This window comes from Argentina silus (genome assembly GCF_951799395.1).
Source record: "Argentina silus genome assembly, chromosome: 3".
Classification (NCBI taxonomy): domain Eukaryota; kingdom Metazoa; phylum Chordata; class Actinopteri; order Argentiniformes; family Argentinidae; genus Argentina; species Argentina silus.
Window position 1 is genome coordinate 4,888,884 of NC_139657.1, and position 17,539 is coordinate 4,906,422.

At 42.5% G+C, this 17,539-nt stretch overlaps 2 protein-coding genes across 3 annotated transcripts; one reads left to right on the forward strand and one right to left on the reverse strand.

Annotated features, from left to right (window-relative positions):
* Positions 1 to 115: 115 nt before the first annotated feature.
* Positions 116 to 2,528, reverse strand: commd9 (COMM domain containing 9). Of its 2 annotated transcripts, none has more exons than XM_083666075.1 (6): positions 2,468 to 2,528; positions 1,974 to 2,099; positions 1,559 to 1,698; positions 1,194 to 1,228; positions 941 to 1,044; positions 116 to 474 (listed from the first exon to the last, which is right to left on the reverse strand). In XM_083666075.1, the coding sequence occupies exons 1-6, from the start codon at positions 2,516 to 2,518 to the stop codon at positions 337 to 339; spliced, it is 594 nt and encodes a 197-aa protein (XP_083522201.1). In that variant the 5' UTR covers positions 2,519 to 2,528; the 3' UTR covers positions 116 to 336. The 2 variants fall into 2 exon arrangements, with proteins under 2 accessions (XP_083522201.1, XP_083522200.1); XM_083666074.1 differs by having other exon boundaries at positions 1,194 to 1,246.
* Positions 2,529 to 4,162: 1,634 nt separating this feature from the next.
* On the forward strand, positions 4,163 to 16,497 carry prr5l (proline rich 5 like). The gene is made up of 9 exons (XM_083665871.1): positions 4,163 to 4,488; positions 8,251 to 8,381; positions 10,932 to 11,012; positions 11,152 to 11,200; positions 11,990 to 12,047; positions 12,325 to 12,416; positions 13,318 to 13,458; positions 14,043 to 14,163; positions 15,390 to 16,497. Exons 2-9 carry the CDS (start codon positions 8,260 to 8,262, stop codon positions 15,746 to 15,748), a joined length of 1,023 nt encoding a protein of 340 aa, XP_083521997.1. The 5' UTR covers positions 4,163 to 4,488; positions 8,251 to 8,259; the 3' UTR covers positions 15,749 to 16,497.
* The last annotated feature ends 1,042 nt before the right edge of the window (positions 16,498 to 17,539 follow it).

Below are 17,539 nucleotides of genomic sequence, written 5' to 3' on the forward strand. Positions count from 1 at the left end.
GCCAATAGTAGTAGGGATCTTTCCACTGTGTGTGTGTCTGTACATGTGTCTGTACATGGCAACTTCTTTCTTTCTGAGTCTGTTCCACCATTTCCAATATTTAGCCTCCTACTGAAAAAAGTGTGCAATAATAGTCAAATAGCAGAGACAATAGTCAAAAACAGATTCTTCTCTTTCGATGTGACAACCAGACTGGCGAAGAGCAAATGACTGATCAAGGCGTCCACCTTACTGATTTTTACTTTCCCTGCGTTTTCAGTTCAATGTAGTTGAAGTAGAGGGGAATAGGCCACTCTAGAGTGTTGAGATGCACCCTAAAGCCTCAGGTGAATGTGCTCATTTTCCGACCACTACAGACAGTTGGTCCCGGATCCGACCCAGCCCGTCCAGCATGGTGTCCAAAGTCTCCTTGCTCAATTCCACGGTCATCGACGAGAGGGAGTCACTCCCACCTGGACAGCTCGAGTCCCCCATCTGCAATATCAACCACACCGTGTTGGTGACATGAAACCTCATACAACAACCTAGTTGAGTATGCAAGATTAGAAAGTTTTGCAGCACAAGAAATTCACCAGACCACACAAATTCGCAATAATGTAGTCCTGGTCTAAAATCAAGACCTACCCCTTACCCGAGACATTTCCTCATATGTGAAAGAGTTGGACAAGTGTATGGGGAAATGCTTATTACTACACCTTGCCCTTTGGTAGAATTTAGTGGCGCATTCATGGGTTGTCTGAAAAGCTGACCAATATAGTATAGTGGGCCTAGATAATAACTACTGGGAACCCATTTACAGACATACATTTACTAATAGAGGATTCATGTAGACTACTACTCATGTGGTTCAAAGTGAAGAAAAAAACAACAACAGTAGTCAAATCAATACAGGTGAGGAGGACACAGGTGTGTTCACATCAAGCCCAGAATGTCTGCGTACCTTCATGTGGACCAGACATGTGGGCACTGCCATGCGACTGACAGAGTCTGATGCAGTCTTCATATCCACTCTCCAGTCCATCTCTACCAGTTGGGGGAGTGAAACTGCACAAAACAGGGTCACCCAAGAGTCAGACACACCACAGATTATTAGGTGTTGTTACCACACACACACACAAAAGAGCAAAGTCATTGTGGAAAGACAGCACACATTTGTTGACATAGGAGAAGAGATTAAATATGAAAGACCTTACTTTGATTAGAGAGAGCATCGTTTCTCCACGTGGGACTGTGAAAGAGCACAAACCTATTTATATTTCAAACATTGGAAAATAGAAGAAACTCCAGCACACTAGAATTATCCCAAAACTCCAGAATGAAGTATCCCCAAGAACTCCAGAATGTACCACTCACAAATAGACCTTCATCAGTGTTCAGTTTTTGTGATCCATTAAATCATTGTATAGTTAAGCAACAATTTAGTTTGCTGTTTGTTTTCAAATATTTCTGTTTTTCCTGGATGTGAACGATATATTTCATATATATTTAAAGACAATAGCATGTACATCAAACAATGTATGACAACAAGGGACTTGGAGAGCATATGATGTTTACAAACCTGTGTTCGAGCAGAATCTTGGTAATGAGGTTCTTAAGGCTGGGATGGAAGGACTCAGGGAACAGTGCAAGGATCTGCTCAGGTGCTGTCAGGTTGTGAAACAGGACATGGTGGGCAAGCGTGTGCAGGGCTGTCAGAAGCTGGGAGAAAAGAGAAGGGTAGGTTTCTTTTAAACAGTCAAGTGTAATTAGCCTACATTTCCGTCTTCTCTGCCTGTGGTCACCACAAGCAGTGACCTGAATCCACTAATCAAGGACTGAGAGGTGTATCAGGTGTTTAACTGTTGGCCTGGAAATAATCATGAAACATGATTAAGGCTGGAGATTGTGTGGACTGTCGCTCTCCATGACCTGGGTCAGTTTCCACTGCTTTATCTGTTTCGCCCAACTGAATAGTTTATTTTCCATACACCCACCTGCTGGGCTTCGATGGCAGACACAGATAGGGTCCCAGCGGTGCTATCGGCGAGCCGCCGCGACTCTGGTGCTCCGGCGGGGAAACTGTCCGCACACAGCTGCCGCACTGCATCCTTCGAAGGAGCCTGCCGTTCGCCAGAGAACATCAGAGAGGTGGGAGAGAGCAGCACACATCAGTTTTCTTTTAGCATGCAACAACTACGAAGTCGTGAAAACGTATTTGCGATTGATGCAACCAGTATATAGCCTGTCGACACTTTACGATTTAGAAGAAGCCATGTTGCATGGAGCTTCATAGGACGGAGAATACATGCATTTCATCTTCGCCACGTACAAGGCTACTTCATACGAATGGGCAGAGCAGCTAGCTAGCTGCTAGATAGCGTCATTTTCGGAGCCATCTCTCACAAAATTTCAGCATGGATTGATTTAGCAGCAGTCATCATCCGAAGTGGTATAATACTAATAAAAATATCGACGCTGTCAACATTACCTTTAAAAGAAGTTGCAAAGAAGAGAAATGTTCATTGGAAACCGCAGCCATGTTGGCACGTGATGCATACAACGTGTCATGTGATAGACTGGGCATTTCTGTCATTTCTGGGAAATGAAGTATTCAATACATCTGCTCCTAATGTAAAGGGTTACTTTCTCCTCACTGATTGATTTCATAGGTTCTCACACTGCAACAGAATAATCTCTTCTGCACGATTAATGAATGCATTCACAATTTTATCATTAACACATGAGTGTGGGGCAAAGGCATCTTCCAACACAAGGCAAAATCTCTCAGGTTAACCAGAGATGTATGTTCAAATGTATGAAACTGAAGTAGCCAAACGTTGCTGCTTCCTTGAGTGAACTCCTTTCACCTATCCAAATATGTCAGATCAGTAATCCCTCAAGGAACTAATAACTTTAAGGTCAACAATTTAGTGAACATAATGCGCATGACATGATAATCACTCAATCACTCAGTCCTCTCAACATGTCATTGCATTGATATGTAGGTGAACTGAAGCATAGAACGGACCAATGTTCACTTCATTACATGAGGATTTGCTTGTTTTATAAGAGGCTAATAGATTTTGAACATTTCATAATTATTTCTCACACAATTACTGCCATGTTTCTCATTCATGCAGTTATGCATGATGCAGGCCACCTACATAGATTCCATTCAGTTGTTAATCATCGCATTCTCTGTGTCTAATCTAATTGGGCGAGATAAACACATAGTGTTCGTGCTTGTTAGTGGTCTTCATTAATGACAGTGTGGTGTTCATATGCACACTGTTTATTCCTGGATGTATCACATGACCAACTAATCTGTGTTTAAATTAGCACAGTATCGCCTACCTTGCTAATTTGATCCAGTCTTACGCAATGCTAACTATTTTAGAAAAGAGACATGCAACATAGAAGTAATATAGCCAGAAAGCATAAGCAGGTTTCACCATCTAGTGAATATGTGGTATAGGGGGCCACATTTTTGCCAAACTATTTAGCATATTTCCCAATCTATTTTGCTCCTTTGGGTGTATGATTTGGCCCAGATTGACCGTGACTGACAGAACTCATTGCCTTATCCTTCCTTGTTTCCACACATATTATAGGTATTTTATCTCAAGGAAAATTCTGTTTCTACTGATTTTCTGTCATGCAATGGTCTTTCAAGGTCCTCGTTCAAGAACTACTTCAAGAACATTGTTAAACTTCACGTTGACACGACAAACAGGTAAACAATGTTATTTTTAGTCAGTGCAATATTTTGTCAGGGAGCCAAAACTCCTATTACAGGCTACAACTCCTATTACAGGCTACTAAAATTGCAAGAAAATATTGAGGTTAGAAACTTCTTTTGCCATGGCGACCTGGCACGAAGGCAAAGCAGGGAGACACACACACACATATCCAGTATTCATTTGTTACAACTGGCCAATATTGCAGGACAAAAATGAGAATTCGATGAAAATGAATTAAATACAGCTAATTAACCCCATGCTATATCATCAAAATACATCCATCGACTGCACCACACACACAGAGTAATCCATTCATGAATATTTAAATACTAAACTACTCCGTACGAATCGGTGTCAAGGGGGAGTGGCAGGCACGACAAGAGAATGAGAGTTGCGTTCGATCACAGTCAAATATCAGATGCGCGTCGTTAGTCACTGTAGCGAGAAAGTAGCCGAGGCAAGACGCAGAAACAGAAAGTTATGGATGCAGATGCAGGTGAAAGCATCTCATTGATTTACGAAGTCTAGACGAGGAAACCATTCCGTTTAATGCCTGGGTGTATTTCTTTAATGATCTTCTTTTGCGTCGAATTCAAGAGGTGAAAGTGATTAAAGAAAAAGAAAAAAGAGAAGAAAAAGTTATGATTGTCGCATAAACTGAATTTGTCGGCAGAAGGTCGTGTACTGTAGCACACCGTCAGCAATTGAAGGACGCTTTAAGTAGCACACCGTCAGCGTTGAATGAACGTTTCAAGTGAGCTTGTAAAAGGTAAGACCATTACACTTAGAAAGCTGCTAAAATACAAAAGCTTACAAAAGCAGTTTGTTTACATGTAGCCTATCCTATCCAAATTACTTGAATCCACTTGGTTAGTCTGTGCTTTTAATTTAGATATCTAAAATGCTGGTTTGCAGTGTCCTCAAGTTTTTTTTTTTTTAAATCCTTGTGCACCTTTCATTTCTGCCCAAGGTGGTTATACAAATTGCGTAAATAAGTAGAACATAAACTCAAAACCTTGGATAACATCTGTCACCTGCGTCCTGACACGCTACCCCGTTAGGAGTTTTGTACTTAAATCAAATTGGTAACGTGGTTTACTCCCTGAGGAATGCTAGATGTAACATTAGATTAGGTAGCCTATAGAAGGTCAGAGGTCAGAGTGGCACTGTAAACATGTCATGATAATCTATTAGCACTGTAAACATCATTATTTTAATGTCAAGTACTTCTCAGAACACATGCTACAGGTGTTAGTAATTAAAAAGGGAAGGAGATCTAGAGAAATGGTGTTATGTTAGCAGCTGATGTAGGACAGAATATTTCGTCATGTACACCCAGTCTATTTATGACCCTAGAAAAACCACAGCCATACATAATGACCCTGCTTGCATCCGTACAGTAATTGCATTAACCCCACTGAGTAGTTTCCCATGACTGGTTGTCTTTTATAGAATTAGAGCTGTGTGCACTACCAACACACAACACAACAAGTAGGTCCTTGAATGAGCTTTTCGAGAAGCCTATAGATCACTTTCACTAAGTCAGATTCTGGGTCCCGAGATTACTACTGTAGTTTCTCAGTGAAATTCATAGTCCAGGCTGATAATGTTTTCATTAAGCCAGGTTGTTTTCTGAGAGGCATCATTCAAAGTTGCTTAATAGACTTTCTCATACCAAGAAGACTGCCAGAGAACATGGTTTGTGTGATCATTAACCTTGCCTGTGACCTGAACATTTACACTAAGCTCCCTGAGCCAATGCCTAAGCTTTAGCTTAGCAGCTTTTTGGTGTGCGGGAGACCCGGGTTTGATGGCAGTCAGGTTGCATTGGCACAACATTACGTGCGCAATATCATGATAATCTATTACCATACGTGTTGAATGACTCTAACCGTATGACCATATCTTGATCATACCATTGTGCATGTTAGTGTGATACAGGTTAAACTGGCTCTCACTGACCTTCTACCCTTGAAGTGTTTGTGAAGAATCAGAGGTCTTAAGGAAGGCTAGCTGTGTTGAGTTTATGTGTCTCCTCATCGTTTCTTCCCTTGTGACCACTGGTAGGTCAAAGGACTTGAGAGTCCAGAGACTGTCAGATCCGTGGTCAATTCGCCAGGAAGTAAAGTCTGCGGAGGCTACACACATGTAGTAAGCAGAGCAAATGTGAGATTGTGCTGTTGGGCAATGCGAGACTAGTGACACGGGGGAGGGCCCGAGTCTAGGGATGCCCAGGTGGCCGATGAGTGCATGCCATGTCCCAGTGTGTGCCCCACAAATCCTCGCTCCAGTTTGGTCTTGGATCGCGGCGCATGGAGGCACCCGGGGAGGGTGCACACAAGCATGCTATTGTTTATTTTCATCTGGGCTGCCAAACCGAGAGGGGATCACTAAATACTTATTTAGTGTCGCCAGGCAACCCTCAATGGAGCGCACAAAAGGAACAGCATTCGAGGGGACCAGAGCGAGCGAGGGAAGAAAGCCGGAGTCGGCTAATGGTCTTTCAATGTTCTTTCTAATTCTGCGTCCCCCCAGTAATAATCAGCCCTCGAGGACATGCACAGGTGTATGCAGGCTGAACTGGTGGTGACGTGTCTAGTCTCACTTGTTCCTCTATTAGATACAGGGTTCTGAGATAATGACATGTCAAGAGGTATTAATGATTTCCCAGTTGGTCCACATGTCAGACAGTGTCCCACTCCTAAGGAGGCATGTTGATTGGTTAGAGATGCCATGTGACACCCAGATGTGTGTGGGAGGTGGTGGTGGTGATGATGATGGTACAGGCGGCTGGGTGGGTGTGAGTGAATCAGAGGTCTGGAGAGCAGAGGTGTGTGTGTGTGTGTGTGTGTGTGTGAGAGCGAGCACATGCTCTCTTTCCCACACACAGACGTGCATTCCCGAACAAGCTGAAGCACACACACACACACACACACACGTAGGCCGCATTCAGGGCTCACAAAATGCGGTGGTGTTTGCCACACTTTACCCCTTCATGTGGCTTCTCTCTTCTCTCTGTCAGTTTATGACTTGAATCAAAGCTGTCACCTTGTCACTCCTCTTCTCGTTTCGGTTCACAGAGCTCACGTCGCAGTGTTATTTTGAGGGCCCGCTTGGCTCACAAGTTCCCCATACTGTATGACTGTGCAGAACACTGAATAACATTAGAACCGGCAGTTCACGGACACTTATTACTAGCCTAGTGAAGCCTAGTCCCATAGCATCTCATGGTTGAGGCCAGGCTGCGGTCGGATCCTGTCATTAAGGCATAGTTTGCGCTGTAAAGAACGATGAGTTTCGGTTAGCTTGGTGTGGCAGGAAAGTAAAAGCAGACCAGAGAAAGTTGACATGACTGTGCAGCGGGGTTGGCCTCGCTACTTTTGGAATGACACACATGCTGTCGTATTGAGCCAGCTGTAGGCACACCCCCCTTCCGCCACACTTTGGCTTAGTCAACTTGTTGGCTCCCACACTTGTTCAGTACAGTTAACCCACACATACACTCTCGCCTGAGTGTGGTGGCTGAGTTTTTTTCACACCCTGTCTGTCTCAGATCGTGATCGCTTCCCCTGTGACCAGGGCCTTATTCTCTGCAGAGTGAAACTTTTTAAAGCATTGAAGTGTAGAAGCCCGCTGTATAGACAAAGCCTCTTTCAGAGGATTCACTTACTCTAGACAAATGTACTTGCTGTAAGTCGCTTTGGATAAAGGGCGTCTGCTAAATGTCAAAAACGTATTGGAAGCTGGACGACAGAGCTGCCATATTGGCGATGACTATTTGGTGTTTATTTACGAATAGAGAGATCAAATGTTGTTTATTAGACAGGATGTCTGTGGTAGGGCGAGAAAAAACACTGTTCACACAAATGATATATTTAGCAACGTTTTTCATATCACTGAAGTGTGTCAAAACATTTTGTGGTGCTTATCTACTACTGCATGGTTATCGGTCGGAAATAAAATCCCTGCGTGGAACTGGCACCATCTTCCCTGTCTCTCGCAAAACCAATTGTAAATAAAGAGTCTTGTGTATCTCCTCAGTGTAGAACATCTCTGGTGTCTGCTGTAGATCTGCTGTTTTTAATTCCAGTCCAGAGGGCCTCCAAGGAGTGGCACATTTTTGTTCTAGTGGTCCAGCACTAGCAGGGGATTCATCAGATTCATCAAGGGCTTGATGATCAGTTGAATAGTTGACTCAGGTGTGCTGACTCAGCTAGAACAAAAATGTTGCAGCCTTAGGGAGGCCCCAGGGCCGGAGTTGTGAACCCCTGGTATGGATCACACACTAATATCTATCACACCTGTATCATATCATTTTCATAGCGATGTGTGTGTATAGCTCACAAAGACATGGGATGGCTGAGGAATTTCTTGTGGAAATGCTTTTAAGTAGTCATACTGAGGCAGTGCTTCTATCCACTTCCACAAGAATAGATAAACATTTTTCACTCTTGGGTGCAGATTAGTGGCTGAAATTATACAAATTATCCCATCACTTTAAGTAAGCCCCCTCTCTCTGCTTTGACTCCAGGCCTGGTGCATGATGGGATCATTTCGGCGGCCCCGCCCTCGCTTCATGAGCTCCCCCGTGCTGACGGACCTCACCCGCTTCCACGCCAGCGCGACCGGCCTGCAGCTGTCCAATGCCAGTGTCTGGAACAGGTGGGTTGGCCCCCTCATCTTTGTGATCCACTCCCTAGACCCTGAATTTAAAATGTGTGTGTGAGTGTAAGTGCGTGCGTGCAAGAGAGAGAGAGAGATTGGAGCAAGTAAGTGCTAAGGATGGGTCACTTGTTCCATTCCATTCATTGCATTGCTGATTCATTAGCATACCCTAGCCCATCCTTAATTTACATCAAAATATGCAACCCCTGTTTTTGAAACGCCATTTTCTTTTCTTGTTTATGCTCTCATCTTACATTGATGGCATTTAGCTGACGCCTTTATCCAAAGCGACTTACAACAAATACATTTGTTTAAGTAAGTGAATCATCTATCCATCTATCGGTCATCATAAGATAAAGTAATCAATGCTCGGACCAGGGGCCAAAAGCATTTTCCAGACCCATCACCGGGTCTTGAACCACTAACCCTAACCCTGTGATGATGGGGCATGGTACTAACCACTGAGCCACAACTCCTTCACAATCTTCTTATCCCCCATCTTATCCCCCTAAAATGTGCACAGGCATGAAAAAGCATTAGCAAAAAAAAAGCATTTAACAGATAGGAATTGACAGGAAATTTTGAAGGTCCTGGACATCATCACACTTTTAATAGACTTCATGGAAGATGCTTTTTAGTACAGGAATAGGCTAGACAATGAGAAACCAAACTGTATTGTGAGCGTCCTACCAGGATGTGTTTTGTGGGTGAAGGGAGGTCTGCGTGTGTGAGTAAGCCTCTTCCAGGCCGGAGCAGGAAAGACCTCTGTCCTTCCCCTCTGAACACCTCATCACATCATCTGTCAACGGTGGCTACGTGTGTGTGGCGTGCTAGGCTGCTGTCCTATTCCTGCCCAAAGTGTGTACGCATTCACTTCGGCCGTTGCATTTAAAAGCACTGGATTTGTTTAATGGGATGTACCACTTTTCTTTTTGGTTTGGCCTTGATTTTGGCAGTAGTTGATTAGCTGAGAAAGAAAAAATTGTTACATATGTTGCTTACGTGGGTAATGAGTTGTCATATTTTCTGGAAATATGTCCCGAACACATTGCAGACACTCCAAGCCAACTAATATTATGACAGAATCCCTCTGAAGACACTGTCTGCATTACATTTTTGAAAAGGCACTTTACAAAACTGTAATCCACATTTGCATTTTGTTACCATGACAAAACATAATGCAGTCTACAGAAAGAGATTCTGTCGTATAAGTTGGATTGTAGTGGAACATCCTATTAAGCATGGACTAGGATAGAAAGGAGTTTCCACTTTCCGCCATATTTCATCATTCCAAGGCTTCAAAATCCATGAGCTGTGAGGGAATGAGGGCACACCTGGTCCTGGCCTGGACTCACATAACGCACACACCTGGTCCTGGCCTGGACTCACACAACGCACACACCTGGTCCTGGCCTGGACTCACACAACGCACACACCTGGTCCTGGCCTGGACTCACACAACAGGTCTGTCGAGCTGGCAATTCCTGAACCCGACTCCCTACGGAAATGTATGCAAAAGTGTCCGACTGCCTGCCCCCCCCCCCCCCTCTCTCTCTCTCAGGAAGTGTGAAGGCAGCCTTTGGCAGGATGTTTTCTGCTTCGAGGTCATTTCCGTTAAACTGCTAAGAGGTGGCACCGGGATGTTTCTTGTGCGCTCTTTTGTCCCATGAAAGCAGGGGGTCTTTCCATAGTCGTGGAGATGAGAAGAATACTTTTATAATGCATTCTTTCCTCCTCCCTTGCCTTGTGGGGACCCCTGATCCAACATAATGGCGAACGGGCGTAAAGATGTTGCCTCCACACACTTCTGCTGTGCAACACCAATTTTTTGTCAGTGCATCGCTTCATCATTTTATGAATAAATAAATGATGCAATGAGTTGTACTAGCGTTGTTTTGATCGTAGATTGCCTTCAACCGAAAAAAATTATCCATCCATCCATCCCATCTTACATCCCAAAGAACGGAAAGAGGGGAGGAAGCCTGTTCACACTGTTCTGTGTTCAGTTTCCCAAAGCCCTCATGGCAGCAAATCATCTTTCAGCATAATGGATTCAAAGATGGACCTTAAGTGCTCCAAAAGCTTTTGGGAATTTTCCCCTAGAGGTTGTATGTCTAAAATCCCCAAATATTCCTTCCTCCTTAATATGACCTCCGTTGACCTCTGACCTGAACCTTGCCTGTGTTTGCATCCAGAGAGGCTAAGGCTGAGTTTCTTCCCCCACGCCATCAGAATCGTCAACGATGACCCCACCAGTGCCCCCCTCAAGTCACTCACACATGCACTGTCATCTTAACACATATGCACACACATAATCATCCATCTGCTATTTATATTGCTTACTTATATGCTTACTGGTTATACTGTTCATATTGTTTATACTGTCCATACTGTATATTTTTTAGTATTTCTTTTTTTATTTTATTGTATTTTAAAACTTATTGTATTGTGCACTACTCTGTGGCACTGTCACTTTTGCATTTCACTGTATACTTGTATGCACGTGACAAATAAAGAATCTTGAATCTTGAATCTTGAATCCCTCAGTGTCCAAACGGCTGTGATCAAAGTTTTCCAGGGAGGAGGGCTGCAGGCTAACGAGCTTTACACCCTCAACGAGAGCATCAGGTAAAGCACTGACACCGCAATGTGTGGGATTTCACATTTCATTTAAACAGGGAAAGAAGATAAATGCCACAGTTGCAACAAAATACAGTTGGCGTAGGGGCAAAGCCGATGAGTTTCCTGTTGTTCTATGTCCTTGCAGGTGGCTCCTAAAGACAGAGTTGGGCTCGTTCATTACTGAGTATTTCCAGGTAGGTTTAGTGCACTTAATCTTTTGGCATGTGCTAAACTAAACTAAATTTCAACACCCCAATCAGGGCAAAAACTTTGAAGGCAGACCATGTATTATGCTTTGTAAAAGTGGGAGTGTACAGTAATTGAATTAGTTCCAGTGGAAGTGTTATGTATTAGTATTTTGGTCTTTAGATAAGCTGTTTCTAGAATGCCGCCTTGCTTATTTGCCCTACAATAGCAGTCAAGCCAAGGCCAAATCTTATTTATCCACCCCAAGCCCCAATCAGAAGTGGAGGTGTGAATATAGCAGATGGTGTTATTTGAGGTGTGCAAAGGGACAGAGGTGGCAGTCGTACTACAGTAGCTCTAACAGGACATGCAGGTTGTTCAAAGTCATTTAGAATATTTGGTATCATGTACAAAATGCAATCTGCATTCTCATTTTCGTTTTCGTAAAAAAATAATAATAATTATATATATATTCTGTCAGCAGCATAAAATTGGGAATGACATATGTTCATTCTGAATACGCTTTATCTTTTTCTTTTCTTTTTTTTAAAACTAGAACGTAATTAAATGACATCAACATAATACCATTATGTGTAACACATTTTACCTGATGTCCCATAGAATAGAATGTCGATTAGAGTAGAATATAGTCATTGGCCTCAGCCATGTTGCCATGGTGAAAGTTGGAGCTGGTATCACTTGCCTTGCTTTGAAATCATACATTTCAATTGTACCCAATTCTTGTTCTTCCTTTGAAGTCATACATATAGATTCTCACTAATTCTTGTACTTTCCAGAATCAGCTCTTGACCAAAGGCCTGTTGCACATGCTGGAGAAAATTCGCCTCTATGACGGTAAGCACTGTCATTTCTGGTAGTACAGTATCTGCTGCCACGGTGAAATGACTGCAAAGCATACAGTATGAGTCACTTGAATTTACCACAAGGCCAGATAAAATGGAAAATGGGAATTCCCCCTGAATCGTAATACTTCATAAGCCTTACTCTCTTATTTTCCATTCGGCATGAGGAAGCTACGTAGACATGTTTGGTTTAGATCCGTCCTTTGGCAGATTTCTGACAACTCATTTACCCTTATGGTGGGTCCTCTGTCCCTTCCCCCTCTCTCCAGGTGACAGTCAACTCCTCATCCTGTCAGAGATGTGGGTCAGGTTCTTCACTGAGATCCTGCCAACACTCCAGGCTATATTCTACCCTGTTCAGGTATTGCTAATAAATACACAGCTGACTACAGTACCACATCTCTTGCCACACGTAGTCCAAACAATGCAGGAAGAAAAAGCGAAACAACAAAAGACTCCTCTGTATGAGAGAGATATCTCCAAGACAATGGTTCCCTTCAAAGTGAAGAATCTGTCTCTGTCTCTGTCTCTGTGTGTGTGTGTGTGTGTGTGTGTGTGTGTGTGTGTGTGTGTGTGTGTGTGTGTGTGTGTGTGTCTCTCTCTCTCTCTCTCTCTCTAGTCAGGACTACAATTAGAAACTGAAAGTATATGCAACTGGGAGCAGTTAGTCTTTTTGTAAAAATAAAACAGTAAAGAACAGTGTTTTAACCTGCGGTCAAATGTGAAGTGCCAAATGTATTGAAAAAATAATTATACATATATGCAAGAAGGTCTATACACCAGTCATTTGCATTTTTTTTTTATTAAAGTACACACAAAATCACTTGCCATAACTTAACTTGCCATAACTGTAAGGTCAGTTTTGATTCACCATGATGAGGGTAAAACTACATTGAGGCTACTTTCATTGGACCATTGGTGCTTGAGGAGGACAGGTGTTGATCATACCTCAGGACCTGGCTTGGAGATGTTGGCTATCAAACAAAGTTGCTGTAGTCATGACAATGATTCCAGATTATTTTCTGTGTGATTTTGAAATTGGAACAACGCTATTATGTTAAAAATAGACGTTTAGTGAAAGTCAGGGAAGGAGGGGGGTAAATGGGTTTCACAATGGGTTGTTTTATTATAAAGTGTCACATTGCGCCTGTGGACCTCGTGTCTATTACATCCAACAACACACAGCCTGTTACTGTATGTCTGTAAACGGTGCAGTATTAAGTCTGTGTCTGTGTCTGTGTCTGTGTCTGTGCTGCACACAGGGTCAGGAGCTGACGGTGAGGCAGATGGCCCTCCTGGGATTTAGAGACCTCATCCTGTTAAAGCTCCCCCTGGAGGACACACTGCCCGCTACACCACTGTCCCTGCCCCCGCCGATCACACAGATGCTCCTCGTCCTTCAGGTAAGGCCCTCTTTTCTAGTCTCCACACACAGTTGGAGGTGTTTTTAATGTCTCGTCTTAAGAAATTCATGGCCGGGATTCAGTCAATTTCAGATAGCATCTTTCGACATGGCAGTTTCAGAGTCCTTGAGCAGGCAACTGTTGATTGCTATAGATTATTTTATAGGTCAGTGCATTATTGAGGCCAGCAAAAAGATTGAACAAATTGATAGACCAGACCGGGACAAGGTGTGCATGAAGTCAGAGGAGAAATGTGCTCGCCTTGTGTTTATTTTTTGTTGTGTAATCATTATTAAGTTGAGTGAAAAGTCTGATTGTGTGCAAAGGCCTTCTGGCCACACTGCACGAATGTGTCAGCTGCAGTTAAAAGCCCACGTCATTCTCCTCACAAATCAGTCTAGTGCTAGCTAATTCTGTTCTCAGTGGAACTGCATAAGTATCACATTACCTCAGCATCTTAATCTTAATATCTAAAGGGCCAGGGTTAGGCTGCAGTTCAAATTGATGAAGGCAATTTGTCAATTTCCTATATAAAGAGTACATTTGCATGCCTACTCACTGTCTCTGTCTGTCTGTGTCCTCAGGGTACACATGAGCCCAACGGGTCCAGTCCAGGGTACTATAAGCTAGAGAGACTGGTAGAGATAGTCATCTCACCTTACCTGGCGAACGTCCTTCATGTTAGCAACAGCAACTGCTTCCTCGGTGAGTATTCTCTTAACACATAAAATGGTATGAGCTCACGCTGTGGTAATATAAAGGCTTATGTAAGCAGTACTTAGAAAAACATGTTCAATGGAGACTCTGCATTGAATACGCGTTTTAGTCTAGTAGCAGGCTTAATCTGTGTCCAGAAAACCAGACTTTAATCTTTTAATGAAGGGTGGCAAATGTATGATGAATTGATGGTAATTCAGTGATAAGATACCATTTGTTTAACTGCAAACAGAACACCAACAATAGCGTGAATTATTATTATTCAGGGTCTAGAACCCTGTTGTCATTGTCAGTGGTGGAAAAAGTTTAATAAGTTGTCATGAATCGGCATCTTAAAAACCACACACTGTATGTGTGTTTTAGCTTTTGTTAATCAACTTTTTGATCATCATCAAAAGTAAAGAAATGCACACAAAAGGAAAGAAATGCACAGCAATTTGAGCAGAGTTCTGATAAGAGGAGAATATAATATATGCCATTTAGCTGACGCTTTTATCCAAAGCGACTTACATTGCAGTGAGTGCATACATTCCAGTATATATGGTCCCAGCGGGAATCAAACCCACAACCTAAGCATTGTTAGCGCCATGCTCTACCAACTGAGCCACAGAGGACCAATATGTGATCCCTTGTCCTGGCCCCCAGACCCCATGTGGGTAAGAAGAAAACCATTGAAATCCCTAACTAGGCTCCCTGGCTCAAGGAATGACAAATCCACCACATCAAAAACAACACCAAAGCCTACTGTACAAATCCATATTTGATCACATCTCTGATCCCAACTTGAACAGCTTTCTTCATCGTTGCCGTAATACTTTATGATTGAGCATTCCTCCGCTATTTGAGCAGCTATCAATTCTGCATGCAGGGTCACCAACAAACATTTAAAAAATGGGGAAAATGAAAATAGCACTAGATATTAATGACCTGTTGTGCTCAAGGAATTACATTCCATAACAGCAACATTACAGTTTCAAAATGATTTAAAGCTACACATAATTTGTTTACAAAATCTTCCATGTCAACAAAAACAGAAACCATACAGTAATAGATCATTATTGCTTTGGTTATGATGGAGTATTTCGGTATCTCGGGGTCACGTTAATAATCAGAGTGTATTTAATTTTTTTAAATGACCAAAATAATCACTGATGACCTCTTTAAAAACAATAGATGGAAAACACGTGTTCTCTTCCTTCTCCTCTATGTCCCAGAATGTCGTTCAGCCCATTCCAGGTTCGTGGGAGTGAACCACCTGGGTAAGCCAGAGATCACCGTCACCCACCACGCCTCAGACTCCTCCTCGTTGGCGCCCCTAGTGGAGCAGGAAGGCGAGGCCTACCTGGAGAAGGCGGGCGGCGTGCGGCGCCACACGGTGGCAAATGCCCACTCGGACATCCGGCTGCTCTCTGTGTGTGGCAGGATGCACCATGGGATGGAGGAGGACAGCGGGGGTGGTGGTGGTGGGGGCAGCGGGGGATCCAGGCCTTTCTACAGCCAACCAGACATTCTGGAGTCCCCGCTGGGCATGGCAGGGCCCCTCAGACAGCAGAGCTCAGCTGAGATCAGCTAGCTAGACTCTGCTGGAGAGACACATTATTGGTACCTAGAGGCTCTTAACGGGGGCAAAAACTATCTCTGAATGACGGGGCAAGAGGAGGAGAAGAGGAGTGGGCTCTGCAGCCACAGCCTGTCTTCCCCAAGGCTGAGGCCAAACCCCTTTCGCTCTGCTCTGTTCCCCCATTTGCCAATGCATGTCAGTCCCATTTCACAGGATCTAACCGGAGGCAACGCTGGGTGGGTAACTGAATTATGACAGGTATTGACTTTTTTTTATCCTATCAAAGCTCTCTGTAAGGACACACGAGAATGAGATTGAGACCTGAGCCTCGCGTTAAGACACTAACTCATTCACTGTGGAAGTACCACCACTGTGAAAAATGTCTATCCCGTATAAACTCACAAAACAAACAAACCCTTTTGCATTATTAAACAGGGGAGTCACATAAAAGACAGACTGCTTTAGAACCTTGAGATGCAACAGATAAGGGAGTTTTTTTTCCTCTTTCTGTCAGAACTATTTTACGGGCATACAACAGTTGTCACTGTTGAACAGTTTGACTTGTCTTAATGCTCTGGCAATGTACAGGAAGTGTTATGTACTGTATATGGTATTATTTGGGTTGCTTGGCCTAAGGTTTTGGTAACAAGCTTGATCATGCGGAGTGGATGGTATTAAACTTCTGTCAAACGGTTCATACAGTTTTTTTTCTGTGAATTTGTTTGTTTTCGTGAGATACATTTTCACTAATAAAAGTTGTGCCTACGTGAGTGCATGAATTTATTAAATTAATGAGTGCATGAATTTATCATTCTACAAAGTATACCCTTTTCAGACAGACATTATATTATTAATATTACTAATCTTAATAATAATCATATTCAGTATTTGATAACTGCATTGATTACTCTGGCCAAAGTCCTAACTTGCCCCTGTTTAAGTCAAGCTCACTATGCACAGTTTATTTAAGTTGTTTGTATCCTACAGTGCCTTCAGAAAGTATTCAGACCCCTTAACTTTTTCCACATTTTGTTGTGTTATAGACTCAATTTAAAATTGATTAAATTAAAAGAATTTGCCATCAATCCACACACAATATCCCAGAATGACAAAGCAAAAACAGGTTTTTAGAAATGTCAGTAAATTTATGAAAACTTAAATACAGAAATACCTCATGTACATAAGTATTCAGACCCTCTTAAAATTAGCTCAAATGCAAAAATGTCATCAACAAATCACTAAATAAGTTGAACTGAGTCCATCTTAATGCAAGAATAATAGTCAATAATAGTTAATTTTGGAATTAATATCTTTGTTTTTATAGGGTCTCAGATTTGCATAGGAATCAATTACACACTGTGTGGATCAGGTTGTCATTACAAGTTGCAATATTCACAAGCTGCCTCAACATACAATGTTGCAATATTTGCAGAGCCTTGAGAGGCTACAGTGATACCTGTTCCCCACCTTTCCATTGAAGGCATCCTCCAGTCTAAATTCAAATTTTCCTGTGTTTTGTATGTTTTTTTTTTTTGTTTTTTTTTGGGGGGGGGGGGGGGTTAAATGTGAAAAATATGTTCTGCATAGGTTTACAAAGCTTACATTTTGAAAAACCTGCTCCTTTTTACAACCCGTTTTATAGAGGTGGCTTATTGGACCTCCTTTTTTGAACATCATAACAATGCTTTTTTAATAGACCAATCACCATTAGTCCTTAGTGTTATCTTATATTCCACGGATCAAATCGGATAGTGATTTTTAGCATGGGGCATCTATTTATTATTTATTTTAAATAAAAAATAT